Source organism: Lepidochelys kempii, chromosome 5, assembly GCF_965140285.1.
Source record: "Lepidochelys kempii isolate rLepKem1 chromosome 5, rLepKem1.hap1, whole genome shotgun sequence".
NCBI lineage: Eukaryota > Metazoa > Chordata > Testudines > Cheloniidae > Lepidochelys > Lepidochelys kempii.
In genome coordinates this window covers 57,147,801-57,165,081 of record NC_136384.1, presented here as the reverse complement: position 1 = coordinate 57,165,081, position 17,281 = coordinate 57,147,801, and the positions used below count along the sequence as shown (strand labels likewise).

Genomic DNA, 17,281 nt, shown 5'->3' with positions numbered 1-17,281 from the left:
ACCTTCGGCTTTAAGAAAACAAGCAAGACTCATGAGAAAATCATGAGAATTGGCAACACTAGATTGTGCTTTTTAAATGTCTAATAAATGTTTCTTGGCACTGCCACTCAGGCACTGCACCTTCTCTCCTTCTTCCACGCTGTTTAGAGTAATAAGAGGCATAACTTGGCCCAATTTGCTTTATTTAAAGGGATCCTTCAGGATGAAAATTACTGTGTGTATATATATATATATATATAAAGAGGATATTACTTTTAAATGAAGATAAAAGCATAATGAAAAGGCATTACAAAAAAAGAACTGTCAGTTAAGGATCCTGGATATGTATATTTTACACTATGGTTTGATATGTCCTTGGGGAGCACTTTGTTTCTTTAAAGCCCATTCCAGACTAAGGAAAAACTTTTTTTAAAAAGTAATTCAGTTGTTTGTGCCTTTAACATGATTCTGGTTGCTAAAGCAACGCATGCTGAAACTAAAAGCTTTCTCCCTTGCATTCCATCCCTTCTCATTTTTCTCCATGAAATGAAGTCATCATAATCATGTACCTTTGATCTTACAGTCATCTGTGACACCAGATTAAGATATCACAAATGAACAATTATGACTTCCCTGAATGGAAGAGAAGGAAAATGAAGTCTAATGAAGTGGGGTTTTGTTTTAAACAAAGTGGAGAAAAAAACCTTCCAATACTCACAAAGGAGATGTACAAGCTGCAGGAAAGGAATATTGAATCATGATTTGTAAAGCCATTTGTAAAAGCCTTTCTTAGTGCCTTAAATTCTTCTCTTGATTGTTAGGGTGTGTTTTTTTTTTTAATGTTTTAACCACCAGTTACAAAATATTTGAACTAAATATAGAGTAACTGTACTTGAAGACTGTTGTGCTTCTGTACTATTCTTGTCTTTGTTTCCCTTTTTTGCTTGTACAGGCTGTTCCGCCACCCAACTTTGAGATGCCAGTTTCTATCCCAGTGTCCAACCACAACAGTTTGGTATACAATAACCCAGTCAGCTCGCTGGGTAACCCCAACCTTTTGCCACTGGCCCACCCTTCTTTGCAGAGAAATAGCATGTCTCCTGGTGTGACACATCGGCCTCCGAGTGCAGGAAACACAGGTAGGTTCTATTAAATCCCATTTCTTTCAATGTTCTTTATTATCAGAGTACCAGTGCATCTTCTATCACTTTAAACTGTACGCAGAGAAGCAGGAGTCTCTTTTACCAGTCATAACAGTGTGCCCAAAATTGCTGTGTTAAAGTAATCAAAGAAAAAGCTTATGCGGTTTCTAACCCAGATATATAAAATAAAATAAAGCCCTGAAAATAATGTTCTGGAAACATCTGAGTATTGGCTAAGAATGAAGAAATCAATAAAGAATGAAAGGCAGACAATTTGCTGTTACATAAAAAGGCAGCTCATCTACTTGTGTCATGCAAAAAGCCTCTGCACTGTTTTTCATAAATTTGAAAAATTAAGTGTGATCAGGGCAACCTTATCTTCGAAAGTAAAATAGGCCTCTAATTACTTAAACATCAGTTAAGAGGCTAAATACAACATTTATGATTCTGTATGTATTCACAAGCTCATTGATTGGTAAATGGTAGGCCATCTCCAAGCTGAAGTGTGTAAACAAAAGGTTGCTTTCCATGCTGGTGATGATTCGGGGTCACCTCTGAGCAGGATAAATGGGGATTAGGATCATTCACTCAGCCCTGGTCTACACTAGGACTTTAGGTCGAATTTAGCAGCGTTAAATTGATGTAAACCTGCACCCGTCCACACGATGAAGCCCTTTATTTCGACTTAAAGGGCTCTTAAAATCGATTTCCTTACTCCACCCCTGACAAGTGGATTAGCGCTTCAGTCGGCCTTGCCGGGTTGAATTTGGGGTACTGTGGACACAATTCGATGGTATTGGCCTCCAGGAGCTATCCCAGAGTGCTCCATTGTGACTGCTCTGGACAGCACTCTCAACTCAGATGCACGATTGTTTGCCGTTGCTCTGACACAGGGAGGGACGACTGACGACACGGCTTACAGGGTTGGCTTACAGGGAGTTAAAATCAACAAAGGGGGTGGCTTTACATCAAGGAGTATTTCAGGCAGGAATTCACAGAGGGTTCCAATAAGAAATGGTGCACCTAAGTTATTGTTCTTATTGGAACAAGGAGGTTAGTCTGGCCTCTGATTGATACACGGCTAGATTTACCTTCTCTGTGAGTGACTGCAGTGTGACCTAGAGGAATGAGTCCCCTAGACGGGGGGCGGGGGAGGGTATGTTTGCAAATGAGTACAAAACAAATCTGGTCTATTTCTTGTTTTGATCCACTCCATCTATCTTTTACATCTTTGGCTGGCAGCAGACGGTGCAGAAGGACTGCATGCCATCCACATCTCATGGCTGCTCGGCAGAAGATGATGCAATAGGACTGCTAGCAATCCGTATCAGCTGCCTGCTCACCATAAGATGGTTCAGTAGGACTGACTGCAGGACTAAAGAGAATGACCTGATCAAGTCACTCCAAATTTAGTCCCTGCACCCATGTCTGCCCAGGTGCTCCTGATCGACCTCACAGAGGCGACCAGGAGCACCTCGGACATGATGATGACAGCTACCAGTCCTATTGCACCGTCTGCTGCCACAAGGCAATGGGTTGCTGCTACTGTGTAGCAATGCAGTACCGTGTCTGCCAGCACCCAGGAGACATACGGTGACAGTGAGCTGAGCGGGCTCCATGCTTGCCGTGGTATGGCGTCTGCACAGGTAACTCAGGAAAAAAGGCGCGAAACAATTGTCTGCCCTTGCTTTCATGGAGGGAGGGAGGGAACGGGGGCCTGACGATATGTACCCAGAACCACCCGCGACAATGTTTTAGCCCCATCAGGCATTGGGATCTCAACCCAGAATTCCAATGGGCAGCAGAGACTAAGGGAACTGTGGGACAGCTTCCCACAGTGCAATGCTCCGGAAGTCGACTCTAGCCTCGGTACTGTGGAAGCACTCCACCGAGTTAATGCACTTAATGCACTTAGAGCATTTTCTGTGGGGACACACACACTCGAATATATAAAACTGATTTCTAAAAAACTGACTTCAATAAATTCGACCTAATTTCGTAGTGTAGACAACCCTCAATCTGTCTGAAGCAACGTCAGCCTTAAGCATTCAGAGTTCAAAGAAGCATACAAGGTCTCCAGCCCAAGGAAAAAAGTAAATAAATAAATCTACAGAACGAATGTCTGCAAAAGGGTCAAGAATATTATAATCAACAATTACACAAATGTGTTACAATCATTCTTTACCATTAATTTGTTCGTAGAGCTACTTGCAATATGTCATTGCCTGGCACCAACCCGATGCAGAATTATCACGTTTGGCTTTTCTAATGCAATTAACAATGAAATAATTATTTTTTCAAATAATCCAGTATAATCAGGGCTAGTCTGATTTTTTTAAAATATAAGGATGCTTCTTAGACTATGTCAGCTTGAAAAAAATTCTGGAAAGTGTCAGTTTCTATAAAGTATTGCACATATTTTTATGTTTGCATGACATCATGACACAAATATTGTTAGCTGTAAAACCTTCCAAAGGCATTTTGCAGTTTTAAGATTATGGGCTTGATCCGATGCCCGCTGAAGTCGATTAAAAGATGTCCAGAAACTTCAGTGGGCATTGGAACAGGTCATCTGAGAGAAAACATGTTAATATTGTTTAAAATGTTTGACCTTTAGCCAGTCTCCTTTTGACTATTTTATTTGAACTCCTAGGTGGCCTGATGGGTGGGGACCTCACAACCGGTGCAGGCACCAGTGCAGGTAACGAGAAGAGCATTTTATGTTGCATAATATTATTTTGTGTTATGCACCACAACAGATCATTACCATAGGCTTGGTCTTAAAATACCTGTATACTCAGAATAAGAGCTCACCTCTGCCAAGTCAATGGGAGTTCTACCATCAGCTTCAATGGGAGCAAAACCACACCCTTAACAGATTTCCACATTCAGAGTGTCCTCAAGTTTTTCCTTTTAACCTAAAGTCTCTCTGTAAAAATCTTTAGGCCCAATCACACAGCCCTTATTCTGCCAAATCTCCCTTTGAAGTCAATGGGTAAAATCCCAATCCTATTGAAATCAATGGGAGTTTTGCCATTCACTTCAATGAACCAGGATTTTGCACAGTGAATATAAGCTTGAATAATGACTTTAGGATTGGGTCTCTTATCAGGACCTTGATTCAGCCAAGCACTTAAGCACATGTTTCATTTTAATCATATGCTTAACTCCACCCCTATTCAGCAAAGCAGTTCAGCATGTACTAAGTTACATGTACTAAGTTACACTTGCCATTTGTATTGATTTTGAGCTACAAAAATTGCAGTGAAACACCAGTAGTATTTAACTTTGAACATTTACTTAATTGCTTTATGGAATCAAAGACTAACAGACAAGGAATTTTCAAAAGACTTTAGGAGATCCAGGCATAGGAAAATATTGGATCCAATTGATTTAAATTGGAGCTATTGCTGGTAAGGACTGCAATATCAGAGTGATGTTGCTTTTGTGTTGTAGGAACTGCTCCCGGGCTCAGTAAATGCTGCAGTATACTACCAGGACAGTGATGCTGCTTTGTGACAAATGCAGATGACAAAATATTAGAATGTTCCAGGAAAAAGCCGAGCAGTAGAACATGCAGTGGAACTGTGTTAACTGCTGGCTGATAGGAGCTATACGGAGGAGTAGTGAGGAGATTCACTGTGTGCACCATACACCAGAGGTAGCAATAATTGGTGACACATATTGTAAAGTTCTACTCTCTTACACTATATCATAAAGATATTTACCCAGGGTACTATATAAATTTCTTTTTTTTTTCCCTGACTCCTCCCAACTTGCCTCAGACCTCTCCTTTATCTTCTTTTTTTCTTTTTTTGTTTTTCATTTTTTATTTTGTCACATGCAAATAAATCACAGATCTTGCATGCTGGATATGTTGGGAAATTGAAACAGCACAACAGTGGAGCCAGTAGGCATTTTCAACTGGCACTGCAGCTTCGAGAGGTCATTTTGTATTACTGTATGACTACAGCATGCAAAACACATGAACATATGGCTCTTAGCCATTAGTCTCTCCTAGTCTCACAAAAACCATGCTAGAAAATTACAATTTTCTTATTATCTGTTGGTATTTTGCATAAATGCAGCTAAAAAGATTCATTTTGGTGATGTCTGGTGGTTTCATGTCATACCCTTTTTTGACCATGTACATGATTGAAGCTTCAGGTACCACAGCCAATAAACTAGGGAGAGGAAGTTTGATTGCCCTATTAATGAGCTCCCTCTACTGGCCTGTTAAGACATGTCATGGTAGCACCATCATTGGTTTGCCTGTTCTTTTCGTTCTTACAAAGGTGCTGGGAAGCTGGCAGTGTTTCATTCTAAAAAATGTTTGTGTCTACTAAAATGATTGCTGTTCTAAATGTCTAGTTGGCTTTGTTGTTCTTGGTTCTCATTCAAATCTATACACATTTTGCTGTCTAAAGAAGACACACTCAACACACTAAGTATAGGGACCATGCTTTTTTAATGTATATTTTTCTTTTAAGTTAGGTATACTAAAGAGGACAGAATGACCCTTTGAGAATATAGATTGCTTATTCTATTATTACACACTTGGCTTTCAAGCAATGTATCTTTGGGCTGGTCAATTGATTTAATGCTGTGTAAGAGGGACATTACCAGGAACGTCTCATAAATATTTAATTGTATGAATAGTCTTCGTTCTTTATCTGGCAGTAAGAGCCCAAAAACACCAGTACAGATATGTGTTCTTCATGTCTTAAATGCAAAGCAGTAGGAGGGATTTGATATAGGGCCAAAGGACAATAAGGGGTCATATATGGTTGAATCGTCTGCCTCAGTAGCTTCATTCAACAATGCCACTATTTTGGAGAGCCTTCTCTCTCATAAGACTACAGAAGAATAAACACCAAAAGTTCTCTTTGTTCACGATTTTTCAGAAAAAACAGAGACCCCAGTGTTTTTTTCCATTTGGCATCTTAGAAGCTGATGGCATGATCATGTGGTTTAATTTGTTAGGGTTCCTATTTCTTGCCAAATTCTAACTTTATGAATTTGCATTTTTTCTGCACCATCCAAAAATAGCATATATTCAAAATAATGCACTGCAAGAAGAGCTAAGTTGTTCAAAAGTTTAATTTCAGTTACTACAAAAAGAAACTATTTTTGATGGCCAACAAAAGGGCACAAGTTTCTGGCATGACTCTAACAAATCACATGATAACTAGAAAATGGGAAACAGAAAAAGCTACTTAAGTTAGTTATATCCATGTTTTGAAAACTATGTTAGTTTGTTGGTTTGGATTGTTACGTTACACAATTAAATACCAATAATGGTATTTATAAACTAAAATCAAGATTACCTTAGGTTTGTTAGAATAAATTCTATTCATAGTCAAACTCTAGTGGGACAGTTTATGTCATGTCCTGGGAGGTGGTGGAATCTCCATCCTTAGAGTTTTTTAAAGCCCGGCTTGACAAAGCCCTGGCTGGGATGATTTAGTTGGGGTTGGTCCTGCTTTGAACAGGGGGTTGGACAAGATGACCTCGTGAGGTCTCTTCCACTGCTAATCTTCTATGATTCGTCTATGATTCTATGTGAGAGTAACAACTGCCAGCAAAATTAGAGTGAACTTCCCATTTAGTATAGCTGCTAAACTATAAATATATCAATGTCATTGGTGCCTTTCTCTTAAACCAGAGATTTTTGAGTGAAAGAAAAGAACAAGAACTCTTGGGACCTAAACCAGTATGTTGTAAAACGTCTTTAGAGTTAAACCCCTTTCATCATAACCACTTAATCAAGTGACATGTTACCTGTTTACATAGTAAAGTATGCAATGTTGTTTTAATTTTTAGGAAGCACATTTACTCTTAAACATAAACCATTTAAGTTGCGGGGAACTTGACAAGAAGCTAATAATGAGACGTACGCGTTTTTATTGCTGTACATTATCTGAGCTATAATTTCATGTAGTGGTTTAACATTGTTGAAAACCTGACAGAGGATGAAGCTTTCAAATAATTGTTGACTGCTCTTTAAAAACTTAGTGCTACAATTGATTTTGGAGGCCTTTCTTTGCCAATATGTTTTGATCTCCTGGTTTTCACTACCTCTAAAATTGGATTATATTTTACATTTCACACTAGTATTGGGACTTCACATAAGGAGCACATAGTTTTGTGTTATTTTTAATTTTTCTATTGAAAGTAACTAGAAGAATATTGGGGGACAAGTTCTGCTCCGTTACACAGGTGTGAATATGGAACAAGTCCACAGATGCCAAGAGTTATTTCAGGTTTACCACTGTAAATAATAATGAAATAAGAGCAGAATTTGACCCTGAACCTTTAAATCCAACCTGAGATTCTCCAAAGGGATAAGGTTAGCAGTATTTTCAACAAAAATGCCATTTTAACTGTTTCTTTTTTTCTCTTTCTTGTTTTGTAATTTGTTTTTCTCATTCCTGTTTCCTCACCTTCTCCTTCTTAAAGCCAATATCAAAAGAAAAGGGATACGCAATTCAAAAGTAACTAGCAATTTTGGGTGTCAAAAAACCTTAATGGGAACTGATTTTCAGATAGTACTGAGCTCTTCTCCATAAATCCAGCCTCTTTATGGTCACTCAAGTTGGGCACCCAGAAATCACTAGTCATTTCTGAAAACCTTTTCCGGGTACTTTTTAAAAACCCAATCCCATATTAATCTGTGAATTGGCAGGTAGGCAAGCAGGGAGTACTTAAGGAGGGATGTGGTAAAATCCCCTCTTCTGAAAATTAAGTACAGCATACCACATACCAGAGGCCACCTCAGTTTTTGCCAGATTGGGTCTTGGATTGCTCTTTCTCAGCTAGTATCATAACTCACTAGTGCTACACTATTGATTTTACTTCAACTAGTCATGTATTGACTGTGTACAAATGGATTAGATATTCTGTTACTATTTCATACCAAATAGATATGTGTGTAATAGTTATTTTTAATTTCTGAGCCCTCAGGTTGGAAGATTTTTGGGCAACACCTTTTCAAAAAATGTAACGAAAACAAAGATTTATTTAAAAAAAAAAAAAAAGCAATGTTCCCAAATAAGCCTGTGAGCAGGAGAAAAAAACAATCAGGTTGGAATTTCTGAAGGTGCCTGACTCCCTGAGGCTCCAGTGAAAATCCAGACTGAAACAACTAACCTAATGCTAAAGGAAACAAATTAAAAGGATTACACATGAATTCTTATCCTTGCCCTACAGATGTGCTTTGGTGAATGTCAATGGGAAAATATTTCCCAGGCCATAAATGTGGAATATGTTAAATAAAGAAATTCATTTAAAACTATTATTATTAACATAACCATTTATACTGCAATATATCTAGAAGCTCCCATCATATAGGAATCCCTCTGTGGTACATGCTGTACAAATATATTGTAAACAACAGTACTTGCCCCATAGAGTTTACAGTCTAAAAGAAAACATAAAAACTGCCATATTGGTTCATATCAATGGTCCATCTAGTCCAGTATCCTATCTCCAACAACAGCCGGTACCAGAGTTTCAGGGAGACAATGTAGAGCAGGGCAGTTTTGGAGAGAACCATCTCTGTCTTCCTCTGGCAGAGGTTTAGGGTTGTCCCAAGCATGGGGTTCCATCCCTGACCATTTTGGCTAATAGCCATTAGTGGACCTGTCCTCCATGAGCTCATTCATCTAGTTCTTTTTTGAACCCAGCTATACTTTTGGCCTTCACAACATCCCATGGCAATGAATTCCCCAGGTTGCTTGTGTGTTGTGAGAAAAAAGTACTTCCTCTTGTTTGTATTAAACCCGTTGCCTATTAATTTCATTGGGTGACCCTTGTTTGTTTTTTTGTTTGTTTGTTTGTTTGTTTGTTTGTTTGTTTGTTTGTTTGTTTTGGGAAAGGCAAATAACACTTCTCTATTCACTTTTTCCATACCATTCACTATTTTATAGACCTTTCCCATGTCCCTCCCCATTAATAGTCTCCTTTCTAAACTGAACAGCTCTAGCTTTTTTAATCTCTCCTTTCTGGAAGTCATCTCATACCTTTTGATCATCTTTGTTGCCCTTCTCTGAACCATTTCCAGTTCCTTTTTTAGATGGGGCGACCAGAACTGGACATAGTATTTCAGGTGCGGGTGCACCATGGATTTAGGTAATGGCATTATGGTATTTTTCTGTCTTGTTTTCTATCCCTTTCCTTATAGTTCCTAGCATTATGTTAGCCTTTTTGACTGCTCCTTTGCATTGAGCTGAAGTTTTCAGAGAACTATCCACAATGACTCTAAGATCTCTTTCTTGCGTGGTAACAGCTAATTTAGAATCTATCTGTCTGTCTGTAGCTGGGATTATTTTTTCCAAAGTGCATTGCTTTGCATTTATCACTGTTGAATTTCATCTGCTATTTCGTTGCTCAGTCACTGAGTTTTGTAAGACCCCTTTGTAACTCTTAGTCAACCAAATCTTGAAAAAGTTTGTATCATCTGGAAACTTTGCCACCTCACTGTTCACTCCCTTTTCCAAATCATTAAGGAATATGTTCAGCAGTACAGGTCCCAGTACAGATCCATGGGGACCTCACTGTTTACCTCTCTCCATTGTGAAAACTGGCCATTTATTGTTTCTTATCTTTTAACCAGTTACTGATCCATGAGAGGACCTTCTCTCTTATCCCAGGACTACTACTTAGTTTGCTTAAGAGCCTTTTGTGAGGGACCTTGTCAAAGGCTTTTTGAAAATCCAGCTACACTCTATCAACTGAATCACCTTTATCCACATGCTTGTTGAGAGCCTCAAAGAATTCTAATAGATTGCGTATATCTGTTTCGAGCTTACAGTCATTCAGGATATAGTCCATCCACTTACCTAGATGCATGGTGGATCTTTGGTTAATCTCAAGACCTTTTTACACCTTAATTCATTAATCTTTCAATATTGCCTACTTAAAGCATTCAAGAATCATGAGATTGTCTTAAAAAACATGAGATTTTAAAATAAATAAAATAATTGTTAGATTTTTGATTTGCCTTCTAGGGTTTGAACTTTTATTTGTCACATTTTCAAGCTTTTCTCCACAAACAGGTGAGCAGGCTAAAAACTTTTTTTTAAAAATATTTTTAATGACAGCTGAGATTTTTCCGTTATCACCTGACTCCAGGAGCTGGGGCTTTAAGAAAAACACCAAATAGTGAGAGACTTCTGATAAAATCCTGACAGTTGGCAGCACTGGATCTTGCCTAACAAATATAAAGTATACTGAAAAATTTGTTTCTCTCAATGGCTGAAATTCACACCTTTGCAGAGGGCTGGGAGAGGGCCTGTGTACCATTTAAGTCCCACTTGTGCTCTGGGTGACTGAAGTGGTATGCAGATCTGGTGCTGAGGTGAACTGAACCCAGTCAAACCTTTGGAGAACAGATTTTCAAGAGTGGAAGCTGCAGTCCATGCACGAAAAACAGAATCACATACTAACCGGTAATTGCACACAAAAGTGTTAACCGATGTACACTCACGTAAAGAGGTGCCTGAAAGCAACTCCATTTTTCTGTGTAGACCTCAGCCTGTACTTTGAGAAAATGTGGCCCTTTACTGAGTTTCCAACAGTTGTGGAAGTGTTAACAGAATGATTTGAGTTATTCTCTGTCATACCTTGTCTCTAATTTATAGTGTCTCAATATTTGTATTTATGAAAAGATAGATTGAAAGGATGAATGACTGAGTCAATAATGAGAACACCCTCACATCTCTCCTAAGGAGAAAGCCCTAAGATCACAAGTAGTGAACAATTAAGTGAGTCATACAAGCTGCAGTTCTCTATAAGTAGGATTTTAAAGACAAGCATGATCAATTTCATTTTTATTTTTATCACAAGCAATTAAAAATATTCCTTTAGAAAATCCATGCTCAAACAGTAATGTGGGGTTATTGAGTAAAATCCTGGTCCCACTGAAGTCAATGGGAGTTTTGCAATTCACTTAGTGAGGCTAGGATTTTACCTATTATATTTTGGTTACATATCTTCTTAGGAGGTATCATGCTGTCTTTTTCTGCTGTGCAGTCTGCATCTTTGTTCAGAGAAAGAGAAAATATAAGGAAGTGTTGCAAATCAGCAAACATCTGGATTTCATGCTTACCCTTGAGTACTGAAAGAGATAGTTGATGCCTCCTAGATCTTGGAATGCAGTTCTGGGTTTGCTCCAGAAAGAAAAGCAAGAAATTCATTTAACCCTTGGAGCTGGGAATACAGATTTTGCAGCAAAGCAGCACTAAGAAGCTCCTGGCAATACTGAGTTAATGTGCCTCTTGCCCATTAACTTTCAGCATTATTCCCCAATTAAAGTATTCAAGCCACAGACTCCATGTGTTGTCCACATCTTTTGCAAACTGTTTTGTCCCCTGATAATAGCTGGAACTGTTGCTCAAAGTATAAGAGCAAAATAAGAGGAGACATGGCAGAGGCAGTAACTCGGATTTTGTCTTGTGTTTACAACTGCTTGCACAGAACTGATCTTAAAAGTTTAACTTTATCTTTATATAATATATGCAAATTTACCTCACATGCTGCCCTTTTCTGAGAAGATCTAGTTTAATAACATAGAAAGGATGGAGATTTAGGAATGTGTGATTTGTGTTTTGAATATGCAGTCACCAGTTTTTCTGAACATGAATTTGAAACCATGTGTTCTTCATTTCTGCAGCATTTCTTATGTGTGTAAGAAGAAATATGTAATTTAACAAATATACCACTTATCACTGTTTATGAAAAAGAAACAGTAATCAATATTTCTAAAATTTCCATGGGGGAAGCTAAAAATTAAGTTTTTTTAGTCTATAGTCGTTTATATTTGGAGTTAATTCTTATCTTGAAATATTTTCCCTAAAATATATAGGATATTTTCCCCAAAAGATCATTAATTTAGAACAGCTGAAGAAGTAAATGAATTGCCCTGTGTTTTAAAAAGGTTTTCAAAGAGTAAAGTGGGGATAAATACCAAAATATTGCCTCCAGATTCAGTTCAATTCAATATTGCCTCCAGATTCAATTAAATAACCTCCAGGGTTATATTTTCCAATAATGTGTTTTCCCCTATTACATAAGCTTCTTTACTCTTTCTCATGATTTAACACTCAAGGGCAGTTCATACAACAAGAAAATGTAGTTTATTTGCATACAAAGGGCTAGATTGTGGCTGTGAATGCCAAGGTGGGGAGATGAACTAATCATATGCTTAAAGTATGCATGTGCTGAATTCCTTCCCTGGGACTAGGCATTAATTTCTAATGGGCATTGGGCAATCCAAGTCCGAGTCCTAAAAGCAGATTTCAAAAGAGCCCCGGGGCAGATTTTCAAGTGCTCAGCAACCACAATTGGGGCCAGATTTTCAAAAGCGCTCATCTCCCTTTTAAGCACTTAGATAAGGGACAGATTTTAAGAAGAGCTAAGCACCCAGCAGCTCCCTGTGGATACACGTACACTGCAAAGAAAAAACCACAGCAGCGAGTTTCAGAGACTGGGTCAACTGCCTTGGGTTTGGGGGGCTTGGACTGTGGGGATAAAACTAGCAGTGTAGAAGTTCTCACTCAGGCTGGAGCCTGAGCTCTGAGACCCACCCCAATCCTTGGTGTCAGAGCTCAGGCTCTAGCCTGAGCAGGAATGTCTACATTGCTATGTTTAGCCCCAGCAGCCAGAGCCCAAGTTAAATTGACCTGGGCTGTGAGATTTGCTGCCTCAGGTCTTTTTTTGCAGTATAGACATACCCAATGTGATACTGAAGGCCCAATTTTCAGAAGAGCTGGCATGCTGGCTGAATGGGAGCTGAACTTGTCTGAAAATCCACCCCTGATTTTGGGTGCTGAGCTCCTTTGAAGTTCTGGCCTCTAGTGTACATGAATTAGATGTGTCTAGCACTGACTGTGGCACTAAACTCCACAAAGGGGAGAATGACCAGTGAAGAGGGAGCAACACATTCTGCACTATGTCTGATTCTCACTTTGTCTCCCACAGTCCCAAAGGCATGCTGGCTATCTCAGCCAGGGCCAGGCACCCCACCATGACCATCTGACCCCTGTTACCCAACAAGGGCTCTGGCTTTAAACACTTGAAGAGCCCATAGGGTAAAGCTACAGGTCTCTTATTCCCTGAACTGTCCCAGACTTTTTAAGCTACAAAGTACTATGAATTAGTGCAAATATGAAGATCAGAATGTAATAGTCTTAAGTGGTTTAGCTTGTTAATTAAAATGTAGTTGCTGAGTTGATCAGGTGAAACTCCAGGCCAAATAAGATAATGTGATATATAAACCAAAGAGCAAAACAGTTTTGCTGCAGTGGAAACATGTAAGTCAATACAATTAGAGGTAACAATATAGGAAGCGTAATGTTTTCCTGCGTTAGAGGAATATATTCCTAAATTCCCTAAATCAGATGGTAAGGAATTACCGAACAATGCAAATTGTATGGACCGATGAACAGTCATTATGAGAACTGATAATAATATTCGCAATAGCAGCAACATTAAGGGGGCGGGGGAAATCTGCACAAGGATTCTGATTGTATGTTGCTCCATTTCTGCATTTAGCGGGGTGGAGAGGGCAAAACTGGATTGAAATAACTAGTGTGCTCCCAGTATTCTTATTATTTATTAGTTGTATTGCTCTATCATAGACTCAGACCATATTATGCTAGGTGCTGTACAAACAGAACAAAAAGATGTCCCCTGCCTCATGCGGCTTACAAACTATGTATAAGACAAGAGACAACAGATGGATACAGACAGACAGGGGAGTGCAAGTACAAGGCCATTCAGACCCTTGTGTAACCTTGGTTGCAAAGTTCCCCAGAGGTCTGCCCACCCACCTAGAATAGCCAAAGCATGCTTCTCTCTCTTCCCCTGGTTCACCCCTATTCTGGGGCCTGGAAGAGGGCTGACATATGATTTTCTCCTCATGGAAATCATCGCGTTCCCTGAGGAGCAGATCCTCTCCACTCACTTCCCTATTCCCTTGCCATCGTCTGTCTTACCAATATTGTGTGTTACTGAGCTGGTTTATCAAATGCATTCACACATTTCTTGTTAGTTATGTTTTTAAATTACACTTGTTTTCATTGGAACATCACTAACTTTCACTAACAAGGTCAGCTCCCAGACTGCTGCGCTGGGCATCACAAAATGCGGAAGAGATGGCCAGCCCTCTGTGGAGATAGAGGCGGTTAGGGACTATTTAGAAAAGCTGGACGTGCACAAGTCCATGGGGCCGGACGAGTTGCATCCGAGAGTGCTGAAGGAATTGGCGGCTGTGATTGCAGAGCCACTGGCCATTATCTTTGAAAACTCGTGGCGAACCGGGGAAGTCCCGGATGACTGGAAAAAGGCTAATGTAGTGCCAATCTTTAAAAAAGGGAAGAAGGAAGATCCTGGGAACTACAGGCCAGTCAGCCTCACCTCAGTCCCTGGAAAAATCATGGAGCAGGTCCTCAAAGAATCAATCCTGAAGCACTTGCATGAGAGGAAAGTGATCAGGAACAGCCAGCATGGATTCACCAAGGGAAGGTCATGCCTGACTAATCTAATCGCCTTTTATGATGAGATTACTGGTTCTGTGGATGAAGGGAAAGCAGTGGATGTATTGTTTCTTGACTTTAGCAAAGCTTTTGACACGGTCTCCCATAGTATTCTTGTCAGCAAGTTAAGGAAGTATGGGCTGGATGAATGCACCATAAGGTGGGTAGAAAGCTGGCTAAATTGTCGGGCTCAACGGGTAGTGATCAATGGCTCCATGTCTAGTTGGCAGCCGGTATCAAGTGGAGTGCCCCAGGGGTCGGTCCTGGGGCCGGTTTTATTCAATATCTTCATAAATGATCTGGAGGATGGTGTGGATTGCACTCTCAGCAAATTTGCGGATGATACTAAACTGGGAGGAGTGGTAGATACGCTGGAGGGGAGGGATAGGATACAGAAGGACCTAGACCAATTGGAAGATTGGGCCAAAAGGAATCTGATGAGGTTCAATAAGGATAAGTGCAGGGTCCTGCACTTAGGACGGAAGAACCCAATGCACAGCTACAGACTAGGGACCGAATGGCTAGGCAGCAGTTCTGCAGAAAAGGACCTAGGGGTGACAGTGGACGAGAAGCTGGATATGAGTCAGCAGTGTGCCCTTGTTGCCAAGAAGGCCAATGGCATTTTGGGATGTATAAGTAGGGGCATAGCGAGCAGATCGAGGGACGTGATCGTTCCCCTCTATTCGACATTGGTGAGGCCTCATCTGGAGTACTGTGTCCAGTTTTGGGCCCCACACTTCAAGAAGGATGTGGATAAATTGGAGAGAGTCCAGCGAAGGGCAACAAAAATGATTAGGGGACTGGAACACATGAGTTATGAGGAGAGGCTGAGGGAGCTGGGATTGTTTAGCCTGCAGAAGAGAAGAATGAGGGGGGATTTGATAGCTGCTTTCAACTACCTGAAAGGGGGTTCCAAAGAGGATGGCTCTAGACTGTTCTCAATGGTAGCAGATGACAGAACGAGGAGTAATGGTCTCAAGTTGCAGTGGGGGAGGTTTAGATTGGATATTAGGAAAAACTTTTTCACTAAGAGGGTGGTGAAACACTGGAATGCGTTACCTAGGGAGGTGGTAGAATCTCCTTCCTTAGAGGTTTTTAAGGTCAGGCTTGACAAAGCCCTGGCTGGGATGATTTAACTGGGAATTGGTCCTGCTTTGAGCAGGGGGTTGGACTAGATGACCTTCTGGGGTCCCTTCCAACCCTGAGATTCTATGATTCTATGATTCTATCATAGGTAGGTTCTTTGTCTATCCAAAGATTTGATCATAGGCCTGCAGCAGCAGCAGTGGGAAACTGCACAGCCCTAGGGGAGCGCCACTAGGCATTTGCCCTTTAGAGTGTAGGAAGGGCTAATTGCACCCTCCCATTTTGCACACCCTCAGCCACAGCCTGTTGCTAAATTGTTTCCACCCCTCTCATCATCATTGTATCTGCACAGCCCCTAAATCCTTCCCTCTCCCTTATACCGCAGAACTGCACTGCAGCTAGGACTCTGTATACCTGTAGGGAAAGGGCAACAATTTCTCATTAATGATCTTTAAGCTGCTTCACAGGGATATAATATAATATCACATCACACCATACAGGCTTTTTTATCTCTACATTTACATAGTCGCTTTTTAAGGAATGATTATTTTTAAAAAATCCTTAAAGAAAGAATTGTTGAGCTATTTTTCTCTACTTTCCTAAAAATATTTATTTATCCCCCATATCCTTCTCCACGTCAGCACAAAAGCAGCTGATACTTCATGATATGCCATAGAACGCTTTTCATTCAAAGTCGGTAGATTTTATACACCACATCTATCTTGGTCTGCTCCCTGTAAGTCAGTAGAGAAGGTCCATTAGCATAATAGTGTGGGAATGGGCAGGTACTTTAAAGTAAAGATTTTCTTCTTCTCAGATAACATATTCCCATTTCAGTTTTCTTCTATTGCTTGCAGTTAACCAAGGTAATGTACTGTGAAATGATTAGCAGATGCAACATGTGAGTAAAAACCTTCAGTCATTAGCTCCTTCAAAAATTATGTTGTAGGTGAGCACTAGCATGATTTCCTGCCTTTTTTGCATTAGGGGTAGTATCCATTTTGTTTCGGTAGTAAACTATAAGAGCTCTTCTGCCATCAGTGCACATGAATTAAAGGAAATAAGAACTATATACATGGACTAAAAGGAAAAGAGACACCTAAATCCTTAGAGGCCTATATATCAGCATTTAATTACTCCTTATTCAGGCAAAATTCCTTTTGTAGTCAATGGGAGATTAGACTGAGTAAAGAGTGTAGAATTGGGTGTAAAATTAGCAAGATTTCTGTTACTCTCTGCATTCTCTTCTCACTTATTCCTTGTGTATTATAAATTTCAAGGTAAAATACAGCATAGGTGGCTCTCTCTTTTATATAGAGTCGTTCTGAATTTCACATATATTTTCAGAGGTTTGCTGGTCACACGAAGCAAGGTTACGCAAATGACTACAAATGTCCATGAGGGAGCAGGGACCACTTATAAAACAGAATCTGTATACTCTTCTCAGAAGAATTATGGAAAAATAACGCTGTAGGCGAATAGTAATGCTGGCAACTTGAAATTATTACTGAGATTTTCAAACTTGCCTCAAGAATTTGG

The 17,281-nt window shown here is 39.9% G+C and overlaps 1 protein-coding gene across 14 annotated transcripts in view; it reads left to right on the top strand.

Moving 5' to 3' along the window:
* Positions 1–17,281, top strand: part of MEF2C (myocyte enhancer factor 2C) — a 143,999-nt gene that overhangs the window by 104,070 nt on the left and 22,648 nt on the right. For all 14 annotated transcript variants that reach the window (XM_073344443.2, XM_073344439.1, XM_073344452.1 and 11 more), the window contains 2 exons: positions 932–1,118; positions 3,775–3,822. In XM_073344443.2, the coding sequence (XP_073200544.1) occupies positions 932–1,118; positions 3,775–3,822 (235 nt within the window). The remainder of the gene's footprint in view (positions 1–931; positions 1,119–3,774; positions 3,823–17,281) is intronic.